We start from the raw sequence: 24,884 nt of genomic DNA, 5'->3' as shown, positions 1-24,884 counted from the left end.
AGGAATAAAAATGCTCGGAAGCTGAAACAGATTAGTCATGAAAATGTTGGAATAACGAAAGCAGCTCCTGGTCAGCTGCGATCAAAGGGAGTCTGAGCTGCTCTTGAAGTAGATTCCTATGATTTTGGAGTTGAGCAAAAGCTTATTTGCTGATTCCATAACTAGAACATTATTCTTTTCATTTCCCCTATAGAGGAAAACAAGAATCCACAGATTTATTTACTTCTGAGGCTTTGGGACAGTGATTGAACAATTGTATATGAATGCAAATAAGATAAAACATCATTTGCTTTTTGCATATTTTCTCTGTAAGCGTGAATACTTTTGGTTCATAGAAACAGAAAAGAAAAGCCGATTCAGTAGAGTTTTTCAGGTACTTGGTTTTGCTTGTTTACCTTCAACCAACGAACCATCATGATTTAGTTTCATAATTGTTTTACAGTACGTTTTGTTATTTTGTTTAGCCATCCATGTTTTCCTTCTGGATATTTTTGCAGATGAACTCTGTTTGTTTTCTTCCACATCATTATTATTACATGGGTTTTTCCAGTCGTGCCTGCACTGTTAATACTGTTTCTTTCAAATTACTCAAAAAAAATAAGGCAACATTTTCCAAACAAATTTTGTAAGTTTGGTCAACTAACCAGCAATATGAGTAGGTACAACTTAATAATTTCACCTTTTTTCTACACTAAAACCTGTGTCTTTCAAATTACTCCAAAAAATTAAGTCAAGATTTTCCAAACAATTTTTTTGAGTTTGGTCAACTAACTATTATTTTAAGTAGGTACAACTTAATAATTTCACGTTTTTTCTACACTAAAACCTGTGAGATTTAAATTATTCAAAAATAATCAAGGCAGCATTTCCCAAACAAATTTTTAAAGTTTGTTAAACTTAGTATTTGGACTATGGAAAAATTAATAATCTTCATTATTTTATATGAACTGAAACCTTTCTTTGATGTTATTCCAAAAAATAAACCAAAAATTGAAATTATTTAGATTTAATTCAACTTTTCAATACTAAAACAGTTTTTAAAATGTAAAAAGTAAATAATGATAAATACTGTGAAGCTGTAAATAGTCCACTTTCAACATTTATTTTTCCAAAATCATTGAAACAGTGGCACTGAAGTAAATACTAACAAGATTTGTAAATTGTAAATCTTACAACTTTTGTAAAGATTTTTACAAGCCATACACATATTACTGTAAAACATTTACATCACAGTAAACACCGGAACGGTGTGAGACCTATGCTCACAAAACTCATACTGTCAATGACAACATGAAGCATTTTCCACCTAAAATCTGGAAGCATTTCAATCGAAAAATACATGAACATATTTGTATGAAGTACAGCTGAACCTCTCAAAATTTGTAGTGTTTTGTTGTTTATATACTTGACATTTCACTTTAAAGAACAAGTCATTTAACAAGTAATTTTCAAGTGTTATCCAAACTACTTTTGAACAGAACCCATCTCAGCTTAAAAAAACTGTCACATGACAACCCAGAGCAATATCTGGAACAATTGCCTTTTGTCATTGAAAAACACATTTTATTATTGAACGAACACAACAGACCTGCTGTTCAGAAGTGTAGGGGCCACACTCAAGTTGGCTGCCTAGGTAAGAAGTTTGTTTTTCAGAGTCATGTACCTGGAGCTTGGTTTTGGGCGGAGTGTATCAAGACCCACAAAAAGTCTCTGAAAAACTTCAAACGTTTTGACAAGTTTGGTAGGATATTGGAGGTTCAGGGCGTATGTCAGACCGAGAAGCATGCTGCATGCTTTGGCTAGACTGCCAAGATTAGTGAGCACCGGCACTCCCTCGATGATTATTCCTACAGCATCTGGATCATGGCAAATGTAGATCATCATGCTGCGCAGTTTTAGGTCCTCGTGCACGCTGGTCTCTGGGCTTCCCTTAATGACAAACAAAGACAATGGCAAAACATCAATTAAAAAAATTAACACAAATACCAAAATCATCAGTTCCTGACTTTTTAGCCAGAATTATTTGTGTCTCAGTAACATTAATTTCTATGGCATTTTTAATGCAAATGCTGCATGACTTGAAGAGCTAACATTAAATAAATAAAATAAAAAAAAGCTTTAAATTGTATGTGTTCATCTACATCAGCGGTACTCAATAGGCGGCCCACGGGCCACATCTGGCCCGTGAGCCCTTTCTTTTTTGCTCCCGAACCTTTCACACCCAAGGATCCAATCAGTTCTGTTATTTTCCTCATTCGCACTGACTGAGATAACGGCGCAGTGTGCGTGGCTCTGGTGTTAATCAGGTTTAATGTTTCTGTTTGCAACCATCTTCACAAGAAGGCAAAATAGTTAAATGACAGGGTTCGCACGGACCGGATATTTCCTGTATTTGAGTGTTTATTTTGACGGAGAAATCTCAAGCCTACAGATGCGCTGACATTTTTATCGTTACACACATCGTGGAGGTAGCTACATCAATCAGGAAAAGATAACCATCAGAACATTTGAGATGGACACTGAGCTCAGCGCAGCTCGCCGTCAGCGCATGCGTATGGTGAACAGCAAGCTGAAGATGTGTAGATCGGGGGCTTGGAACGCATCGCAGAACCAGAACCATGCAGGAAGATTCTGTGTTTTCTAAACCCGGTCTCTCAGAGACTAGTCACTTAGAAAATGTTCCCTGATTATGAATCTTTGGCTTAATAGCGCTTGTTCCTGTCTCCAACACTACGACGCATCCATGAGCCTGTCTGAGGAACAGTCCAGAACCTCACATCCTCTACGACGCATCCATGAGCCTGTCTGAGGAACAGTCCAGAACCTCACATCCTCTTCAGCTCAGAAAGCGCCTAGAGACATTTGATTACGCACAAGCAGGTGACCTGTTCAGGTTTACATCATAGACTGTACATATACTGGACAATTCGATTCCATAGGCTTCAATAACACGTTATCTGTCCATAATGGGAGGTGTCCACCACCGCCATTTTGACCGTGTCACAGGTTCCGTCCAGCCCAGACAATTCCATAAAAGGGAAGAGAGGAGGCGCTGAGGGTGGGGCTGTAAGGCTGGGCTCGAGTGACGACACCCAGGCGAACTAGCTACGAGCTAACCTGAAGCTAACCCTGGCTAACCCAAAGCTAAAGCGGAGGTGGGAGCCGAGCTAACGGATGTAGCCACCTAGCTTCAACCCAACCGGAGCTAACTGGAACACCCATCGAACTGAACCTCACACGGAGTTTAGGTGGAGGTTTTCTGCGCCTGTTCGTGAGAAGTACCTGTATTAAAAAAGTTTTAAATCGGTAAGTTTATAATTTATTTCCGTAATGAATACATTTTGCTTTGAGCAAGTTTTCAGTAGTTTTTTTCGGCGCTATCACTCCTGAGTCGCACCAGCCATTAAATGTATCATGAATAAGAGAAAATATATTTAAGTCGTATTTTGGGGGGACATTTTATTATCTTTCTTACAAAATCTGAGACCAAGCGTTTCACATAGCAACACAAGCACCGGTAACCATAACAGAATGAACAACAGCCAGCAGAGGAGAGGATGGCGGTGTTTCAAACCCTCCCGGCCGGCGAGGACAGCTCATTCCTGGGCTGGAGCCGGCCCTCAGCACCCCGCCACAGGCTCTAACAGATGCTGGCGGTGTTTGAAACCCTCCCAGCGGGACAGGGGAACTCATTCTTGTGTGGGTCGGAGTCGGCCCGCAGCAGCGCGGTGTAGCCTACATATTTTGTTATATAAGTCGCTCCGGAGTATAAGTAGCAGGACCTGCCAGAAAATGTAAAAAAGTGCGAGTTATAGTCCGGAAAATATTGCAGTTATTAGTATTCGAGCTAAATTAGCAGCGTAAATACATTTCATATATTTCCAAAATGTTATACTTGTTTGTATCTTGTACAGCCAACTAGTCTTTATTCTGGACTCAGTACAATTTATCAAAAGTAAAGAGACATTCTACAGATGAAGTAAGCACAAGATAACTTACTGGAAGACACAGAGTTATCATGAGAACCAGAACAAGAGAGCCTGATAACAGTCATGTGAAAATAACAGTTAAAAAGTATGTATGTATAATAGAAATAAAAATATATTAGAATTAGTGTAACTCACTGTGATCCAAACAATAAATCAGCCATAGCTGATTAGTAAATATGACATGAGGTCTGGGAGTTTTTAAGTTTCATTTTTATTTTTTTGTTAGATCTGTTTAAATGTCACCATGGCAGCCTGTGTGTCTCCAACATCAGCTATGCAAAGCAGCAAGTGTAAGTTCCACATACCTGTCTCACCACTTCATGTATGGTTTTGTACTTTAAACAATTATGACAAACCTGTTATTTTTTCTCCATAGCCATTTGGATAATTGGAGACAGCTACGTGAGGCGTGGTGCCCAGAGAGCTGCAGAGACAACCTTGGCCTCCCTGACGTCTGTGTCTCCTGGTTTGGTTGGGGTGGACCATCGACATACATACATGTGCCGACACTTTGCGCCCTGTTTTATAAAATGTAGTGTTAAAAATAAATGTTTTTGCTCAATTACTGGAATTTCTTTGGTTAAGACAAAAGTGAGGAATAATCATTTACAAGTTATTTGTACAACAGGCCCATTTTAAATCCCAACAGTTTCTTAGCAGACAATAGAAATGTGTTCTTTACTAACTTTACTTGGTTTAAAAATCTTACTAAAATAGTGCCGTATTGCAAAACCCAATCATACTTGTTATGTATACATTAGTTTTGTAGATATTTTTTAGATATATATTTGTGTGCAACAAATCCAAACTTAAATAATTTGTCATTCTTTATTGAAAAACAACAAAATACAGTTATACAGAAGTGTGGGAAAATGATAATGTGAAAGTATTGCTATTTAAATGTAATCCTATTTATCTTTAAAAAGAAAAACTCTAAAAATGTCCTGTACAGCATCATGACAGAAGAATGGTGGTCTGTCTGTCAGAATGTGCTGAACAGATTTGCTCTTTGAAGAGGAGTGTCATGTTTGGAGGAAGGTACTTAACCCAAGACATGCAGAATACACCACTGACCAAAAACTGATGGAAAAAATGATTTATTTATAAGGAGGAACTTAAGGTGCACAGATAAGTCTGTGGTTGGAACTGCAACAACAGCTCAGCGTCTGGAGGAGGGAGAACACAGGTGAGCTTAGGTTCTGGTTTCAAAATCCATTGTAGGCAGGCAGAGGTGTTCAGCAGACTTACTGTGGTGGGTGTATGTGTTGGCTGGAGGAGGGAGAGGTAGAGAGGAAGCGCAGGAGAGGGAGCAGAGGTGGAGAGAAGCGGGGCGTCCTGGTGGATGGGGCACTGGGTGAGATGAGAGGTGGGTTATGGAGGGTGGTGATAAGGTCCGTGTGTTGAATATCCAAATCCTGGAGTAGAGGTCAGTATCCAATGAGGTCGACAGGAATCCTGAAGAATGGTAAATCCAATATAATCCTAGGAACACTAGAGGTAACACGAGTGGCTGGTTACTACCAAAACTGAGGCAATCTTCTGGCGTCAAATTGTGTCCTCCATCCACCTTAAATAGGAAAGCACCCCGCTGATCGCTGATCAGGAACAGCTGGGGTGTAGTCACCAGAACCATGAAGAATGTGTCTCCAGAGACAACTCGGGTCCTGGTACCAATCAGGAAAGCGGACCTTATCACCCAGAGCTGCCAGGTCACGCTCAAAGCCTTCATGTTCACGCTGCAGAGCCTGAACGCTGGCTAGGTGGTGGCCGTAGTTGTCTGTGTTCAGGGCCTGGTTCTTCTCCTCGATCCACTCTTTGGTCTCATCAGCGTCTCTGAGAAGACATCAGAACTCCGTCTGAGTGTGGGTCCAAACTCTACTGACCCGTAAGCGGCGCATAAGTGTGCGGGGTACCTGTGGAAGCGCTACACCTCATGGGCGCTGCCCAGCATGTTGCAGCGAGCGCCAGCGGTTGTTCAGCTCCTGGAGAGAAACCAAACCCAGTGAGATGAAGGTGGACGCCAGCGGGCTGGACGCCGGACGAGGAAACCTGGAGACGGATCGCTCAGACAGGAAGGGAAGAGCTTCCTCTTACCTTGATGGAATTAAAGTTAGCCGTCGTCTGAACGCCCAACCGTACGGTCTGAGGTCAAAGGTCACAGGAAACACACACCAGTCAGCAGTCATACAGATGCATAAAGATAACTGTAGCCATGGCAACCAGCTGACATGTCCCCACTTTCACCAGCACCTGGTGCCTGCCGGGTCACCTGAATTCCTGTGTGATTTCAGCACGGTCGGCCGTGACTGCGGCCATCAGAGGTGACCTCTGATCAGCTGAATGAACTCACCTTCTAGGGTGACGCCGTCTAACCCCGGGTTTCCACGGGAGCCGTCAGCAGCACGTTACTGCAGCAGCTTGTCTTGCTCGCGTAAGCTGCTGCTCGGCCCTTCCCGCGACATGCTGCTCCTGAGACGTGGCCGACTCGCGCTGCTGACGGCTCCGGTGGAAAAGGTTCTGTTGACCACAGCGGTTCCTATCAGCAGCTATGACGTGCTGCTGCAGTAACGTGCTGCTGACGACTCCTGTGGAAAGCCGGGGTCAGAGTCGGCTTCATCCTGTAAACAAACAAATGAGTGGTAACAAAAACACCACGTCTGGTTCTGGTGGAGGCGGAGGACAACACGCACCTTTCCAGGAGCAGAACCCAGATGTTCTTGTTGCTACAAACAGAGACGAGCAGAGTTAACAAACCAGGAAGTGAGAGGGACCAGCTGCTGCAGACAGGTGACGCTCACCTGAGCCTGAACCATAGGAGCCTCCTCAGCCATCAGACCTTCTGACTCCAGTTCAGATGCCACCTTGTTGATGTCCCTCAGGCGGGACTCGTTGGCCTTCAGGTCCTGCAGGACAAAAGCACCTGCTGATTATCACCTGAGCTGATCTGACAGCTGCTGCTGGAAGACGGAGAGGAGGAAAAGTCCGACCTTCTGGAAGTCGTCAAACTTCTTCTGCAAGACCTCGACCTGCTCCAGGTCCGACCCGTCTCTCCATCCTCATTCAGCTAAAGACGCGAGTTCAAGTAAAACAACCTAAAGTCACACAAACACAAAGCAGGTGTGGAGATGTTCGCTCTGAGCTGGAGGTCGTTCCTCGGCTGTGAAGGGCACACGAACCTTGTTGGTGCTGTTGAGCAGCGTGAGGATGTCGCCCTTCTTCATGGTGACCTCTCCAGGACTCTTCTCCTGGTAGTCGTACAGAGCCAGAACCAGCTCCTTCCCGGTCTCATCGTCAGTTGGAGCCACTTGTTGCTGTCGGGTTAACAGGTCTGGTGTTAGAACGTGGTGGATAAGAATGTTCTGATGGGCCGAGGGTTCTGAACCAGCGAAGTGACCTGGACCCAAACAAAGTGAGCCAGAACCTGCAGACACCTCAGAAACATGTCAGGACCAGACCTGCTCTACCTTCTTCCACCATGGTCTCTCCTTTCTGGGTGACAGCCTTGATGCGAGGTTCATGACCTGTGATCTCAGCCTGCAGAGCCTGGTGCTTCTTCAGCAGGTTCTGGACACCAATCAGGTCCTTCCCTGAGGACACATGTTAGAGTTCAGCATTATGCAGTAGACAGACCAGTTTAACCCAGGGGTTTCTTTCTTCTACAATCTGCTCTTTAACTGTACTATTTCCTGCTATTTCAGCTGTTAACTTTATTTTCTCTCTAAGTGTTTTTCTCCCCAGAAGAAGCTACAACGATGTTCTGCTGAGCTGTGGTGGCCTCATGGAGGGGGCCATCATCTAGCACACTGCCGCTAACCACTTAATCATTCTCCCTCTCCTGATAATAACATTTTACTTTCTTTGATGTTGGATGTACTACTGCTAGTTTACCCGTTTAATTATAGATCCACTAGGATAAATACAATAAAGTTTATCTCTCGCCAAATAGAATATTTACTAAGAAATCACAATGTAACGTGTGTGTGTGTGTGTGTAAAAGCCATGCGTAGTGTTTATTTATAAAGCATATGTTGTTGGATTTTATCCAGAATCGAGACTTTGAAAATATAAAGTTTAATTACAGTTTGATTTATTTGACATCTGTATAATGTTTATTATTTTGTTTTTTCCCCCTAAATACCTAACGTTTTAGTTAACATGAATATTAGTCATTCATCCCAATACATAAAGTTACACATTTTAAATTTTAATAGGGGAAGACTGCAGGAGGGAGCAGTAAAATACAGGGGGTCCCCTGCAAAAACTAACTTTAGGAGTCTGATGAAAGTTGCTGGTATTCCCGCTGCTTCTTCGGTAAACAGCGCCAACAAAAACAAAGAAACTTGGGATCTTGTCGGCGTGGCAGTGGGATTTAAGGGAAACGCTGTATGCCCTATAGACTTCTCAACGAGCTGCAGTATTTCTCCGGTCAGATCTGTCTCCGAGTTCCACAAGCGGTCAGCCCGCAGCAGCGAGGCGCCGCATCGATCAGCCTGCCCGGCCTGACCGCTGGGGATTACCGGATGAAAGAATAGAGCACAGAAGTGTCCCCCCAAGCGGCGCGCCCCGTCATATTTCAACCCATTTTTATCTTAAATGCACTGGGTTTTACCCTATTACCCATTTAAATATGCCCTATTAATTATTTTACCGTATTTTACATTTAAATGTCATGGTTAAACAGTACATGCTACATGTTAAACTGATAGTTAGCTGGCTACTTCGGTAAACTCAGCTAGTTTAAAGGCAGCAGTGACATAAAATACAAATATAGATTTTAACTTACCGAAAAAAATGAAGTGGAGACTCCTTGGACGCTCTATTAGTGCAATTAATACCACAGCAAGTCATTTTGTCCAACAATTGCACCAATATTATCCAAAACAGAATTCACAAGCACAGAGACTCAAAATCCCGACACAGTTTCCAGGAGAGACCGAGGCTGTACTGAGGCCTTTCCACGGAGCTAGCTATGTGGTCACGTGGGTCTGAGGCGGCGGTCACGTGTGTCGGATGTTCATTAATTATACAGAATTTTAGGCTTTCAATACACTTAAACAGAAGAGTGAGAAAAAAATTCACCCCCCTCAGAGTTGTCATGAGTATAAACTAGATAATTTAGACAAAAAACCATTTTTTGAACCAGGCTGTAAACATGTTTATTTCTGCTGTGAAAATGGCATTTTTAACATGGGGGTCAATGAGGATTTGCTCGCTTCTGGTACCAGCCCCCAGCGGATGAGGGTGGAACTGCAATTTTTCTTACTTCCGGGTTGGGACCATTTTCTGAGCGGCATTGTGGGGGCTTGGTTTACATAGACAATCTTTACATTTAGAATTGGCTACAGATAAAAAATGAATGCAGTAAAATAAAATACATTGTAATTAAATATTCATTAATTATTTTACAAGCAGAGAGCCGCATCAGATGGATGAAAGAGACGTATGCGGCTCCAGAGCCGCGAGTTGCCGACCCCTGGCCTAGTAGTGGAGTGTCTGCCCTGGAACTTGGAGATAGAGGTTTGATTCCTGGTCAGGTCATACCAAAGATCTTAAAAATGGTACCCAATGCCTCCCAGCTTGACACTCAGCTTTAATGGGTTGGATTGGGGAGTTAAACTACCAAATAGTTACCGAGCGCAGCCACTGCTGCAGCTCACCACTCCCCTTCATCGGGATGGGTCAAATGCGGAGATAAATTTCATCAGTGTGGGATGATGGCTATGGAATTTGAACTGTAATTCAACATCAACAGTCAGTAATATAGATGAGTTTTTTGGTTAAAATGTTTCTCTAATATGTATTAAATTTATTAGGACTGTAATGTGCTGAGTTCTTCCTTTGTTGCTGGAGTTCCCTGCACACGTTCCGCTGCTGTTTCTCACCAGTATAAGATGATGGAGGGCTCTAGTTTTGTTGTGCCGTTCGTGTCGGGTGGCCAAGCAAAGCCTGGCTTATAAAGCGCTGGGGGAAATCCTGCAAATGTACGACTAACCCCCAAATTCCACTACCTCCGCTCCGCTCCGGTCCGCCCCCGGCTTCCGCAGCCGCTCGCTTCCGAACTCAATTTTTACTGGTACCCGCTCTACAACGGCTCCGCTCCGGTGCGGAGACCTGAGGTGGGCAAACAAGCATGCGCGGGATTTTCGAGATCTTGCGATACAGTCCGAGCAATAAACGCGGAAGTTAGATCCAAACACCCGTTGTGTGGGAGAAGCATCGGCATGAACTGTTTAATCTGCCCATCATTTGTGTTGAGAGATCAGCAGTGTTTGGATCAACAAAGTGTGACTACTTTGATAGTGGAAACTGTATTTATGGCTTATTTTTGTGCATTTAAACTTCAGCCGCCACTGATAGTTGTTAAAAGTTGTTAAATCTGTGCATATGAAACAAAAAACGCCTTTTGTTTATCGATGTATTGTGAAAAACGGAATTTCTGCTTGCTCCTTTTCCTGTTGGGTGTTTGTGATTTCTGTCCATTGACTGCGGAGGTGCTCCGGCGTCCGGTGAAAATAGGATCGATTCTATTTTTGCCGGACGCCGGAACAGAGGGCGGCGCACGGCCGCAGTAGTGGAATTGCTCTGATTGACTAGAACGGGACCGATTTTGCTCCGGCGTTCGTGTCGGAGCGGAGCGCAGCGGAGCGGAGGTAGTGGAATTTGGGGGTGAGAAGGGAAAGGTTAACAAGTACAACATGGCATTGTTGTGCCTAAAGAGTTCACTGAACGATTTGTAAACTTGTTTATTTTGTTGTAAACGTAAACTTAACTTGCTCGTATATTTGACCAATCAACGTTAAAGTGAGCTCGTTAACATGAACAGCGACTCCCCATAACTCACTGGATATTTGTGAAAACAGAGCAGACACACAGATGCATTTGCACACATCAGTGTTTCCCTTACGTAGGCTCAGGCGCAACGGCTGAATTTCAGTGCTCAATCATCCTGGAGGTTATACTTTGTGGATGTTTATTAAAACAACTATGCAAAACTAGGGTAGCCTATTTTTATTACTTATCAAATCCAGTTTGTGCAACAGATTGATTCAATCTTGGCCCTAATAATTTACTTACATAGTAGTCCGAGATGAGTTCCTGTCCACTCTCTCCCATGTACTCAATGAGGCATCTCAGAGTTACGTCTCTCTTCTGCACAGTGGAGACATTTGTGTCCTAAAGTTAATGAAAAAGTCATTAAATTAATTAAAATTCTGACAACAGAAAAAAAGTCTCTTTTTGACACACTACCCACAATTTTTTGATACATACACATTCAAACAAAACGTGTGTAGTGGTATTTCCCAGTAAAAGGTTGATATCAATAGAAAAGGTCTAATAATTTAGACGTAGCATTATTTTTATTAATTTTTATTTACATCAAATTGCTTTCTTTTGCACCTGCGATCTTTTGAAGTAAGAAAGTAACTTTTGATTTAGCATTAACTAAGCTTCCATACAATAAATCAGTTTAAAAAACAGCATGACAACTTACCAAAGTACTGCACAGAAAGACAAAAAAGCACCATAAACGTAGACGACAAAAAAGATGACAGCGAGAAAAACAAACAAACAAACAAAAAAAGCATCATAATAACCAAATTTCCACAAAAAGAAGCAGAGCATCGAAAAACAGCCACACATAAGCAAAAAGTTATAAGTAGGGATCACTGACCTAAAGCAAAATGGTTGAAATATAACTTCATTATGGATTTAGACCAAGCAAGCAATCAAGCCCACTGCACATATGTGTACATTCCAAAAATTGTGGCTGGCAAACAAGAAAGCCCTTGCCCCACACAATTTAGATCACATCTATTGCTGGCACGATTAGTCGATTCTTCATGATGACATCAACAAAATGAAATTAAACAAAGTAGTCGACTACAAATTTAATAGTCGACGTTTATTCTATGAGCGCTTTTAAAAAAAAAAAACAATTTATTTTGGGTTTTGGTGCCTACCTCCCTTTACTGTGTAGCATTTGTATTAACAGGTTAGAAAGTTATTTAAAGTTGTTTGATAAGCGATCATCTTGTCTTTATTATTAGATGGCACATAAATGATAACACTTCAATCTAGTAGCTAATGATGGCTATATTAAGCATCTTGTGGAAAAAGCTATACTTTTTTGCATGACGTGATTAGTCGACTAATGGTCAACAAAAGTGGCAATTAGTTGATTATCAAAATAGTTGTTTGTGGCAGCCCTAGTCACATCTTACCCCTTCTTTCCACTGGACTTGAACGCAGCACCTAACAAAATAGCAGTGTTTTACCCATGAGCTCAGTCCAAACCGGGAGTGATTCACACGTGAAACATGAGCAGGAGGCTTGTTTTGTTTTTATAATCGTTCAAAACTCAGATCGTAATCGTGATTAAAATTCGATTAATTGAGCAGCCCTAATGTATGGGGTTAGATGCTCAGACAGGTGGACTGTTCAGGGCTTTGAAACCAAAGTTAAAACTTCAAACTGAAAATGAATACAGATGACTTAATGTAATACCATGATTTTTTAACTCACCTGTATCAGTTCCATCAATAAGTTCTTGATGCGCTGACCAACTGCTCCTCCCTTGGCACTGAACAAATCCAGGAGCTTTGGAGTACATTTATCCAGCTGAGACATGAATGTAGACTGTAGAGGAACAGCAGTGCACCTTTGGAACTCTGCATTTATCTATAAAAATGCAAATGATTATCAGTAAATGCTTTAAACTAAGTAAATAAAGAACAGTAATAAAACATGAATAATAATCATTGACCTGAAATGTATCGAAGAGAGCGGGCCATCTTTCCATAAAGTTTGTCACCCTTGGGGACTGAGAAACCACTTCTTTTCTTCTCAAGCTGTATGTCCTGGTCATCAGGTAGTTTATGTCTTTGCCACAGTCTTTTCTCTTGCTGGCAGTTATTATTTCAAGCCTCATATTCTCAAGAGTGTCGTCTGTTTCACCAGGTGGATGTGGAGGAAGGTAATTAAGTTCTGCCCTCTTTGCTTTCTTGATGTTTTTAGCAACTTCTTGCTCATCACCAGGCTTTTGTGACAATGAGTTGATCAAGAGTTCAGGACTTCCCAGTGCTCTACGTTTTGTGCGGTAGTTTCCACATTTGTATTTCAGGCTTTGCTGCCATCCATAAATTCCATTAAAAGACCCTGGTTCCTTCAAGCAGGGATGCTTCTCAACTAGTGCCTGTGCTACAGCACTTCTTTGGGCATCATCAGGGTAAGCAGTATAAGAAAACATTGCTTCTGCCAGACGCTCAAGGATGTCAGATCTGAAACCAGGTGATGTCATCGGGGTGCCCTCTTTTAAATATGTCTCATTGCCTTGTTTCAAAGCAAGCTCAGTGTTGTGTGAAAAAGTTGGAATGGGAAACACAGCAGGCCAGGGGTTCTGCCTTTCAAAGGTGGACTGACTCAAAATGACAGTATCTTGGGAATCCAGTGAGCCACTAGCACTGTCACTGTCAAAGGAGGACATCACAGATACATCACAGTTGCTTTCTTGGTCAGCAACTGTCAAATCTAAGCATATAGGTGCATATACAACTTTAAGTGTGTCTTTATCTTTCAGTTCATTTGTAGATGTTACGGTGAAGAAGTCACCAAAATCTTCATCTTTGTACTGAAGACTTATATCTGTGGGGATGGACAGATTTTCCTTGACTGCTGCAACCAACTCAGCCACAGTTGAGGGTACCCCACTGCTGAGTGTAACTTTTTTTATTTGATCATCAATTAGGATGCGGAATCTTACAGTTTGCTCCATGTCTTGAAAAACTGAAGACAGAGAAAAGATACAATGATTCTCAACACCTGAGACAGATGTGGCGCTTTAAAGTCACCATGCGCTTTCCTTCAACAACATAAGCTGAAAGAGGACATATATCACTAAGGCTTTGTTGTTCAATGAGAATTGTGTGATCTGTCCTCTCCAAGTAATATCCACGATAATGTTCATCAAACCAAGACACCAGTGTCCTCAAAATAAAATGCACTCTTTCTGCAAAAATAGTTATTTGAATAATTTCTGCAAAATCAGGAAGACCTGCAGTAGAACCATAGGCCACAATCATGCCTTGAGTGTATCTTGTTCCCTGATATGTGACTGTGTCAGCCAGCTGTACTTGATCATGTGAAGGATAAAGATGCTTGATTGATGCCTGAATATCTAAATGCAGGACATCCAATGGCACTGACTTTACTCTAACAACACCAAGTGCAGGCTCAATTGTTGTAGAATGCAGGTAATGGCTCATCATAAGTTGGTGCTTTGTAGCCATGGATAAAAGGACATTCTTGAAGTTGCCAGTATGCCTTACTATTCGTTTAAACTGGCTATGTTTCGCTTCAAACCTCATTGTCCAAAAAGCTATCAAAGGTCCAAAAGCCTTGATCAATCCTGGATAATGCTCCAGAAAGTGATGCTTTGGGATGAAATCTTCATCAGGAAATGCTTCCTTGAATCTGTATCTGTGTTCAGAAATCTTGTAGTCAAGGTAGGCAATGCTTTCTTCATTGTGGACTGGAGCAACGACAAGTTCAACAATGTCTTTTAAAGACATAAGCAAAAGCCAGTTTGGATCATTCAAAGGAATTCTGTGCCCAATGATAAATGGCAAGAGTCGTATGAGGGTCCAATTTTCATGAGCATTTCCTCCTAGCTTTTTTTTTGAGGAAAGGTTTGCAGGTAATGCCTGTGGACAATCAGTTTTATCAGCCCATTTATAGGGAAACTGCAAGATAGCACTGTTAAGCTCAATAAATGAGAAATATTTCTTAGAAAGGAAAACACTGAAGCACAGACCCAGTTCCAAAGGAACAATGCCTTCAAAAATGTCATGCAGTATGTCAGGTGGGTAGCCAGTGACACAATGGAAGTACTTCAGATTTTCAGTCAATGGGCAAGACTTTTTTACACCATAAAAATGTGTCCAAGCAGGATTTGCTTTAATGGTCAATACATGCGACGCATGTTCCTCTTTGGTGCGAAGAGGAAATGCACCTGACCGCACCTCCTTTATCTGAAAGTCTGATCACTGACCAAGACAAAATCTGCAAACAAATGGTCCAGAAAAATTTTCAACAAGTCCACTGATTGAGTGTGCTCCCAGATTGTCTGCTGCTACACAAAGCACACTTCCTTTTACATTTTGTCCCAACGTCGAAATGTAGATCCCATCCTGTTCTAAGATAGCAATGTCTTTCAACAAAGGGGCAAGTACTTGATCATAGCCATATTTTTTTATGTCTACGGCTTTACATAAAAGGGCCAAGTACACAGAGTTCAGAGTGGATCGAGATGAGAGAGGGTTGTTGTTAAATGTCCAGTATACAGCTGTTATCTTGTGCTTTTTTCTTGATGTTCCAAGTGGATTACAAATCTCAAAATCATCTATATACAGTAGAAGAGAAATTCGTAGTTCTTCTGAATAGAACGAATTATCTTTATAGATAGTAGCATCACGATATGATTTGTATAAAGTTGATGGTAACTCACGTTCTTTGCTTAGAATCTTTTCTCTTATATTTTGTTTGGCCAATAACTGAGTCAAGGACTGAAGAATTGGGACATACTGAAAACAACTCTTCTCTTTTGGTTCAAGGATGCACTCAATAGGCTCAACTACTTCAAAGTTTTTTTTAAAATAATCTCGTCTCCTGAACGATGAAGACAGAGGACCACCACTATTGAGTGCTAAGCTTAGAGGATTTGATTTGCACAGTTCTTCAACAAGAGATGAAACAAATGTCTCATCTATGGTTTGATTTGTTTTTGTTAGATGTGAAACAACAATATCTCTAACTGATGATTTTGTAGCAGAACTTGAAATAAAGTAAAGATCATCTACCAGTTCATCAATGCACCGAACTGAAACGAGATGAACACTTTCTAATTTCAACAAGAGGGATGCTATATAATCAATAACCAGAAGGCTTCTGTCTTCCTCTTCAGACTGTGTATTAGCCCTACTCACTTCACAATTTCCTTCACCGTGATCACCAACCCCACTATACGTTTCAAATACTAGCGCTTCTTCTGTGTGTGGCAATTGCCCTTGACAGATAATGCCAGGTTTGAAATCCTTTAAGGAATGTGGAGTATGTTTTCTGTGTTTGTGTGTTGCAAAAGTCCCATAAATATTTGTTTGGTGATTACACCCTGTGAAGACACACTTTACAGTCTCGTTATTCTTCAGATGATGACCTAGGTGTTCAAAAAAGTCTTTTTCACTTGGGAATCCTTGTTTTTGACATAATATGCAGGTGTAAGAAACATCTACTTGTGACTTGAGGGAATGAACTGCTTGATGGGATCTTGATAAGTGAGAACGAAGGGAACTCCAGTTTTTAAAAGAGCATGGGCATTCTACATGAATACAGGGCAAGGCACAACTGTGTCCATAGGTTCCATGATGCAGTCTATAATGCTTTAAAATATCAGTCTTTACTGGTAAAACCTTGGTGCACAATTTACAGGGCCATCCCATCTGTAATAAAAAGAAAAGCATCGCTTATCGTTGTGCAAGTTAATAAAGCTACATATACACAGAGAGATAGCATAGGTATTTAGGTTTTTTTTAAACTCATAAAAGTCTTTTTTGGGAACAGTAGTTTGGTTTATTTGAAGTAGTGCTTTATAAAGGTACTTTTAAGTTGTTACTTGCCCACAATAAATACATATAGTTATAGCTGCTTGATTATGCTAAAAACTGTTATCACGATTATTATGACTGAAATTGAGATCTAGATTATTTTACAATATTTTGAAAGTTGATAACACACATATACTAATACTACTCATCAGTGTTGTGCCCAAACGCTTTCATTGAACGACGGTTTGTGAATTTGTTCGTCTTTTTCATGAATGAAAGCTGAACTCGTTTGTGTTTTGCCTGACGAACGTAAAAGTGAGTGTGTTCGTTCTGGAGTGCGTGAACGGGTTTATTAACACGTTCTTTTGCCGTTCTAGCTCCAGATCTCCACGGAGTATCTCCGGAGCTAAAGACTAGCTAAAACATCCTGTTACATAGATTTTATAAAAATTAGAACCCGCAAATTCTGCCAAACATATGCAGCAGTGGTTGGTGCGGCGTCTACACTTATGTCTATGCTGTGTGGAGGATGGACGTCATGGTGCGTTCCATGTACCTCGGAAAATAATTGTACTTAACGTTGATTTTAGATGCACCCTTAAAAGTTTATCTTGTAAAATAAACATGTTTTTGTCACATCTACTATTTGTATTCTGAAGTTAAAATTTCCGAGTAGGTGGTAAACTGGAACAAACCGGAGAGAAAACAGATGTGAAAACACTACAGTCACACCGGTAACATTTACAATTCGTTTATTTATCTATTTGCGTTGTTTTTTTTACCAAATAATTTGGGGCTGATTGTTGCCCTTTATGACTCAATCTCTTTAACTTTATTTTTCTTGGGCAAACAAGTCAGAAAAGTCACAGAATTTGAGAAGTTATTAAATTTAAACATAATTAAATGTTTAAAACTTGGAGGTAAATCCTTGTTTCCTATCTCAGCCTGTAGTAATGAAAGTCATTCAAACAGACATTCAAATATATGTGTGTGTGTTTTTGGCTACAGAAGCACATAAACAAACAGATACGCGAAGTAGTGATCTTTAACAAACAAAGCAACACATTTTCAGTGTGATATGCTTGCCAGCCACTAGATGGTGCCATCAGATAAGAGAAATACTCCGGAAAGAAGCTTTAATTTAGCTCAGATAGAGTAACTTATTTTATCCAGCAAGATAATTTGGAGGTATGGTGGGAGGGGACATGAAAATAGTCAAACACATGTCTCACATTCATTGCATGGGAGTTTGCAGCCATGATCAAACACAAATCCACATTAAATATGGCTCACTCCATCTTGAAATTATTTTGCTTGTAAAACAGATGGTCTGGTGCATGAGTTAGCTCCACCAAGGAAAGTTTATGACTGATCAGTCGATGTAACGTGATCATGCTGTACATGCGCACATCACTCACTTTCCTAGTGTTTCCCCTACATAGGCTCAGGCATGGCGCTGCACCATGCCTAAAACTCCACTGTCACGGCCACGAAATATCCGCCCCTCCCCCACCGCTCTGACGTGAGACACAAGGAGGCGAACGGCCTGCGTTTTGTTTATTTCAAATCCAAATTGTAATAGAGATTAGATTTCACTTAATCAAGCAGCCTTACATTTAATGCATTTATTGGAGCGTATATAAATATGAGAAAACAGCTTTTAGCCAAGGAAGCGCTTTTTTTTTTACCGTGTCCTGTCTGGCTGTGAAGCAAGCAGAATTGATGTCTGAATGCTGGTGACAAGCCTTACAGATTTATTCTCAGGCGGAGCATCAAAGCGTTTGCTTTTAATGTCACGCCTGATACTTAAAACTTTACAAATGTCATACACCTTCACTTCAAAATAACCCTAGCTGTTACTGAAAGAAAGAACAGAATGTTAACTGACTTATATATTTAGTGAAACTAAAATATTTGACCTTAACTTACCTAATGTGATCTTCAAAGAAGACAACTTTTTGTGGAATTGCCTCAATTACGCAGATCTGATGTTCTTCTAAAGAAAAAATAAAGAAAAAATGTATTAATTGTTGAATGATATTGACTCATTCGCTGCCAGCCATTACCTGATCGGTAAAGCCCTTCACTGCCAGCCTTTCTCACCGTTTTTACTGTTTTTTTATGAGTCACAGAACGTTTCGCTCTAGGATGATGTCGACGCCAAAACAACCAAAACAAAAAGGAGACTCACCTCTTACATCGGAAGAATCCGCGTGTTTCGAGTGTTATCCGTTCTTTCATAATCCATTGCCGAACTGTGATCTGCAGACGCTTTTCCGGTTCGCGCCTCAGTTTTTTTCCAGGAACGGCCCAAAACAATCTCCTAACACATGGACGTTCTGCTTCCTGATCATGTGAAGTGTGACGTAGAGCTCAGATGTTTGTTCTCTCAGCGTGTGGGCTCGTTCCGATGCCCAAACAGTAAAAACATGTCATTGGCAGTTAACGGTTGGATCTAAAATAACGACTTTATTCGTCAATGGCAGTGAATGAGTTAAGGAGAAAGTTTGCCATCTGCTGCCAACTGCTGAAAAAGAGAAAAGCATGTGCTTTCCCACAAAATAACATTAAATGTTAATTTTTAGTAGTTGTCACTCTCCATAAACCTGCTTAAAAGAGCAAAAAATAATTAAACACCATGGAAATCATTTTAAGGCAGATAGAATCTTTAAAGATTGCATGAAAAGTTGCCTAAATGTATTATAAATCACTCCGTGGCTCAACTACAGTGCACTATACTTAATTCTGATGGCATCAACAAGAAAGTCATCCTAATTTAAAATTTGTGAGGTAATTCACCAAGTTTAACAAGTGTTAACGTGTTTAAATTCACATTTCACTGTTTTAATTGCCTCAGTTAAAATAATTCAGTGTAATTCAGTCATTTTAGGGGTTTATTGCTTCAGTTTGGCCAATATGTAGCATTAAAACTTTTTTTCACATGCCCACGATAAGCATGTTGTCTCTGTAACTCATGGTCAAGCACGCCTGTCGCTCAGAACTGAGTCACTTATATCTTTAAGTACATCACCTTCAGAGTTTGTTAAAAGAAAAAAAGAGTATTATGGTTTAAATGTTATATATTGGCCAAACTGATGGCATAAACCCCTTAATATGATTTAATTACACTGAATTATTTTAATATAGGCAAGCAAAACAGTGACACGTGAATAAAAACAACACTTGTTGTGAATTACCTCGTGAATTTTAAATGAAGATGTCTATTAACATTTTCTTGTTTATAATTCATCAGAATCAGGTGTTGTGCACTGTAGTTGTGCCATAAATTGATTGATATTTTAATTTTGCTATGTATTTTCATTCCATCTTTACTTAAGGATTTTATCAGCCATTAAATGGCCCACGCGGTGTTTAAACACTTTTTTGCAGTCAGAAGCAATCTTATGGGAGTGATAACTAAAAACAGACATTTATTGTAGTTAAAACAAAAAAGAAAAGTCAGACGAGTCGACCTACAAAGAGCAAACGTGACGGTGGCGTAATCCATCGAGTGTGGCAGACGCAGACGTTACAGAGGCGGCGTACCGAGTTTCAAACAAGAGTTTCTCCATATTTTCGACACCACACCAGCAGATCAATCGCCTCTCGTCTCTCCATTTTTTTTCTCCGTTTCTCACTCACACACGAGCGGGTGTGAAGGACAGAAAATTAACGGCATAGACGAGAAACAGGAAGAGCAGCATATAATACAGCCCCAGCAATAAATAAAATGGAGATAAGCGGACCAAAACGTAAAAAATCCCCCCGCGGTTTTCACAAGCTGATGGCCGATGCGCCATTTGTCGGTTCAAATTTCGGCTAGTTATGATAACTAGCAGTTCAAAATACACTTGCAAGCAGCTCTGTGAGGCAGGCAAGCACAATTAAAGCTATATATCTGCTCTGTAAGAATTCATAAACATTAAGAAGTGCCCACAAAACAGTACATTAATTAACTATATAAGAGTGACAGCCTACCGAAAATGATGGTTTCTGAAATAAACACAAAAGTGATGTTTGATAGTAACAAAGCGGACCACATGGTGAACTAACAGGCCGACAATTAGTACACATTGCTAGCTAAGAGCAGCCTGAGCAGTTAAAAACAATCATATAAATCGTTTAGATGTGACATTTTGACTACACATTAACTTAAAATAGTCAAAATAGTTACTTACAAGTTTTTGAAAAGCTTTATCCACAAGTTCGGCTGCGCATGCACGCTCTTCCAAAATAGACCGTCCCGCTTAACAGTCAGTGCCTTGTGCCTTCTTCTTCCGTTGCAGGATAAATGGGCGGGTTCTGGCATTTATCTTCCATCTAAGCCAATAACTGAGTTTTACATACTCATATTTACGCTGAAGTCCAACCTAATCAAAATTGTTCCCAAAAATATTGAGTTGGGAAAATTGTAGAAGTTTTTGAGTATGGAAAACGTTTAAAATGCTAAAAAAAAATTAAATTAAATTTTCCGAGAAAAATAACTTAAATTTTTTTTTTTGCATGTACTACACCCAGAAAAAGTATTTACAGTGTGGTCAGCTCTTTCCAACAAAAACAAACAACAACAAAAAGGGGTTTTACTGTAATGCAGCTGGAAGCTGAAAGACCTTTTTCTCAGAGTAGTACTCCATCAGTGATCCTAAGCACAACAGTACCTTCAAAGGTCATGAATTACATTCATACTGAGTTCATGTGTCTTTGTCAGAAGAGACCAACAGTTTTTTTGTCCTTCTGTTCCTCCACTGCAGCCCTCTCAGCTCATTACCGGGTGTGTGAACCGTACACGGACCACAAAGGCCGTTACCACTTTGGATTTCACTGCCCGCGTCTCTCAGACAACAAGACCTACATGTTCTGCTGTCACCACAACAACACTGCCTTCAAGTACTGCTGCAACGATACAGAGTTCCAGACGGTCATGCAGGTCAACCTCACCACCACCCCAGATGGTTACGCGCACAAGTGAGTGAGTCAGGCCGTCACTTGGACCAGCATTTATAGATTGGCTTTATTAATGTAAACTTCTCACCTGGATATGTTTCTTTGAAGTATTAGGTTTTTTTTACAAATTGTGATTTGACTTTCCATTTAATACCAAAAAAGAGACATCCCATTTCTTTAAAATGTCTGTTTCCTAGCAACAAAAAGTGATGAAAAAAAGGGGAAATCCCTTATTTTCGATGGATGGTGGTTCTTTTACAGCGGCAATGATAAATCCCTTTGATCCTTGATCTAAGACTTTCATCATTTAGTAATTTGTGCCTGTGTCTTGATTTGACTCTACTTTTAATATTATATTATTACTGATTTGGCCTGTGATACAAGAGCATCTGAATCTGGTTAAACCCATTACCTGTTCTTGTACTCACACTGTCCCTTTGGATGCAAAGTTAAAATCTGCTGAACTGAGTTTGCTGTGTGAAAACTGACAGAGAATCACCATCGTTGTGCAGCCCATGCTTTAGCTGCATCTGCTAACTGCTCCCCCTAAGCACCAGAAACACAAACAGGGCTAATTATAAGCTGGTGCAAAAGCAAGGTTCAGCAAGTTTGAATAACGTGTTCTCATCTGATCACAGTTGTTCTTGTAGCATCGTCTGTCTAAAGATGGACACCGTGGGGACAACAGTGACAAAGAGAGAGAACTGCAGGTGTTGTCTATTTCTGCTCCTTGAGAGTTTTGCTTGATTTTATTTTTCTTGATTGTGTTAAATCAAAGTAATGTCGACCCCTCCTTTTCTGTCCTTACTTTCATTTGAACAATCATTATTTCATACATTTCTTGACTTTACTTTGGTTCTCAACTTTACACTTTGATCATATATTAGAAATGTATTTTCCAAAATAATTCCCTTCGGTAATTTTATTGCTAAAGTAAACCTGTTTGAAAAAACATCTTCTTCCAAATACATTGAAACTTCTCCATATTAAGAAAAAGAAAATCATGTAGTGTCAAAGATTTAACGATTGTTCACTATGATAAATCCTAGATCTGAGAGCCAAAATAGCCAGTTACTTTAAACAGAAGAGGTCTAAATCTGCACATTCACAAGTGATTCACTTTCTCTTCACCTTCAGACTCGTTGACACAATTTGGCTGCTGTCAAAGAGGTTCACTGACATCTATCCAAATGGAGGTGACGCTGATGCCAAAAGAAATCTGTTTTAGGCTGTTTGCCTGCATGTTCCACAGTAGCGGTCCTTCACTGAGAAACCATTTTTTATTTATTAATTTTGAAAATGGTTGATCACACTGAGTTTTTCATGCAGGCTAAACATGAAAATAGTCTCCTACATCTATCTGCTGCATTAGTTTCTTAATTGACAGTGAAACTCTAGGATTAGAAAATCCTGACAGGTCTATGTCACACTGTTGCTTAACATTCATGCACTCACCCATCTTGACTCATGACAAGGAAGGCTGTTGTTTTTGTTCTTGGCATCCAGGAAACAGCAGATAACGTCTCAGCTAGTAGAAGCTAACAATTAGCATTAGCAACTACAACACACAGCAGCACTCCTCCAGGCTTGTGTTGCTTGTGGAGATAAAACATCCATGTTGCAAAGCAAACAGAGTCAGTGGGAGAGTCACATTTCTGTTAGCCAATCAGTACAAGATGTCCAAATATCAGGAGATAAAAATCCTAATGCTGTCGTCTGAAGCTACTTTCTCCTCTGGCTGAATTCTCTGTGCTGAAACAATTGCACTAGAATTTTTTTTTCTCTCCCAGAGTCTGACTTACAAGGCGTTCATTCATACTAGAGACCAGGGGCGGATATAGGACTGAGGAAGATCCGGGGCTTAACACATGCGCGCGCACGCACACACACACACGTGACACACACTAGTCAACATCATATATGTCTTGTACCACATAATTTTTAACCTGAAGCTACATGTTAAGCATTTTCAGGGCAGAGTATTGTTCTTGTTAGTGTTTAGTGTGAGATGATAGTAAATATTCCCTTTCTTTCTCCAACAACTTTACCTGATAGTAAGCTAACTTTAGGCAAACCAGCAGCACAACAAATATTTTCAAATAAGATTCACAAACCTGAGTCAACACCAGTCTCATCAAAGCTGGGGTTCTGTCGTTGTACTTTTTGTCCAAAAAACGTCCTTATGTCCATCTTCACTCATGCGTTTCAGGCAGAGAGTGTAGAAGAAGCCGGCTGCTGAAGGGCTTCTTCAGTGGTGGGAGGTTCAGGCAGGCTGTATACAAACTACTGCCAGCTGCTCCCTCTCTGTTGAACTTTGGTACTGCATGTTACTTCCACGTTTTAGATCTGGGGCTTTTCAAAAAACATTCGGGGCTTGAGCCCAAGTAGCCGGGCCTAACGCCGCCCCTGCTAGGGACCACTGCAAATGGATTAAAGATATCAGTGAATGATCTATTTAAGTGGTGCATATTATATGAACTCATAATGTTGTGCTAGACTGTATCACAGTGCAAATGTCCATTTAAGAGGTATAAAATTGTACAGGATGTGAAGATATGACAGTCAGAAATTGCAAACCAGGAGATGAGATTATCACCGGTGGAATAAAATGATTTCAGCTGCACGAAGAGCAGGAAAATGTGCTTTTTGTTCTGTGGGAGCCCCCAGCAGGAGGTTTGGGTGACAAAACCACAGCTCTTTGTACTAATGCCCTCCCAGCATGTGGTGCTTTGAGCGGTTCACGCTGCCCCACAGCAGGTCGTGATATTTCATTTTTAGTGTTGGATGGCCTATTGGGACTCTGGGGTTTGATATTTACCACTGGCAAAGCAAAAGGTGGTGACAACTCCTCTCACACTGCACTGTGAAAATGGATTTGAAATATAAGTCTGCTGGTGTTAAATTGGAGGACGTTTTGACCTTTGAAGGATTCACTGGAATGTGCAACGTTGCATGAACAGTAGCTGAAAAGGGAAAGGAATTAAATGGATGGAGGATTAGAATATATGTTGGGGGAAGCTACATATATATAGAGGAGCTAAAAAGTTTGGTAGATAATCAATTGCATCAGTTTTTCTTCTCTCAGAAACAGCGTTACATATTTAATAACATCACTTGAGGGTGCGCGATCAGGAAGAATCCCTCTGGGAATGGAGCACTTTCTCCATACGTATTCTCCAAAACTGACACAAATATAATACCATAACAAAAAAATGTTTCACTTCAACATTTGTGTTGCAAGACTTGTAAATTATAGATATGTATATGTCAAAGGCAGGTATGGAAACATTTCTGAAAATTAAATAGAAACAGTGGGTTCCTCCAAAATGTATTAGAGAAACTCTTATTTCTG

The 24,884-nt window shown here is 40.6% G+C and overlaps 2 protein-coding genes and 1 long non-coding RNA gene across 12 annotated transcripts in view; 2 read left to right on the top strand and 1 right to left on the bottom strand.

Annotated features, from left to right (window-relative positions):
* Positions 1-24,884, top strand: part of shisal1b (shisa like 1b) — a 79,027-nt gene that overhangs the window by 37,463 nt on the left and 16,680 nt on the right. For all 4 annotated transcript variants that reach the window (XM_054733552.2, XM_054733553.2, XM_054733551.2 and 1 more), the window contains one exon: positions 21,340-21,553. In XM_054733552.2, coding sequence (XP_054589527.1) covers positions 21,340-21,553 — 214 coding nt within the window. The remainder of the gene's footprint in view (positions 1-21,339; positions 21,554-24,884) is intronic.
* On the bottom strand, positions 1,082-20,891 carry LOC129153650 (uncharacterized). Of its 7 annotated transcripts, none has more exons than XM_054733588.2 (6): positions 20,767-20,891; positions 18,518-18,584; positions 12,754-13,772; positions 12,513-12,668; positions 11,064-11,162; positions 1,082-1,929 (listed from the first exon to the last, which is right to left on the bottom strand). In XM_054733588.2, exons 3-6 carry the CDS (start codon positions 13,759-13,761, stop codon positions 1,630-1,632), a joined length of 1,563 nt encoding a protein of 520 aa, XP_054589563.1. In that variant the 5' UTR covers positions 13,762-13,772; positions 18,518-18,584; positions 20,767-20,891; the 3' UTR covers positions 1,082-1,629. The 7 variants fall into 7 exon arrangements, 6 of the variants coding, with proteins under 6 accessions (XP_054589563.1, XP_070406394.1, XP_054589562.1 ...); XM_070550293.1 differs by lacking the exon at positions 20,767-20,891 and adding an exon at positions 18,780-18,860; XR_008559625.2 differs by lacking the exons at positions 1,082-1,929; positions 20,767-20,891 and adding exons at positions 7,336-7,383; positions 7,454-7,576 and having other exon boundaries at positions 18,518-18,750.
* Positions 3,216-4,551, top strand: LOC139069638 (uncharacterized). The gene is made up of 3 exons (XR_011520331.1): positions 3,216-3,306; positions 4,216-4,279; positions 4,366-4,551. It is a non-coding gene; the product is annotated as an uncharacterized lncRNA (long non-coding RNA).

This window comes from Nothobranchius furzeri, chromosome 4 (genome assembly GCF_043380555.1).
Source record: "Nothobranchius furzeri strain GRZ-AD chromosome 4, NfurGRZ-RIMD1, whole genome shotgun sequence".
NCBI lineage: Eukaryota > Metazoa > Chordata > Actinopteri > Cyprinodontiformes > Nothobranchiidae > Nothobranchius > Nothobranchius furzeri.
Note: the sequence above shows the minus strand (reverse complement) of the source record. Positions and strands in the feature narration are given on the sequence as shown.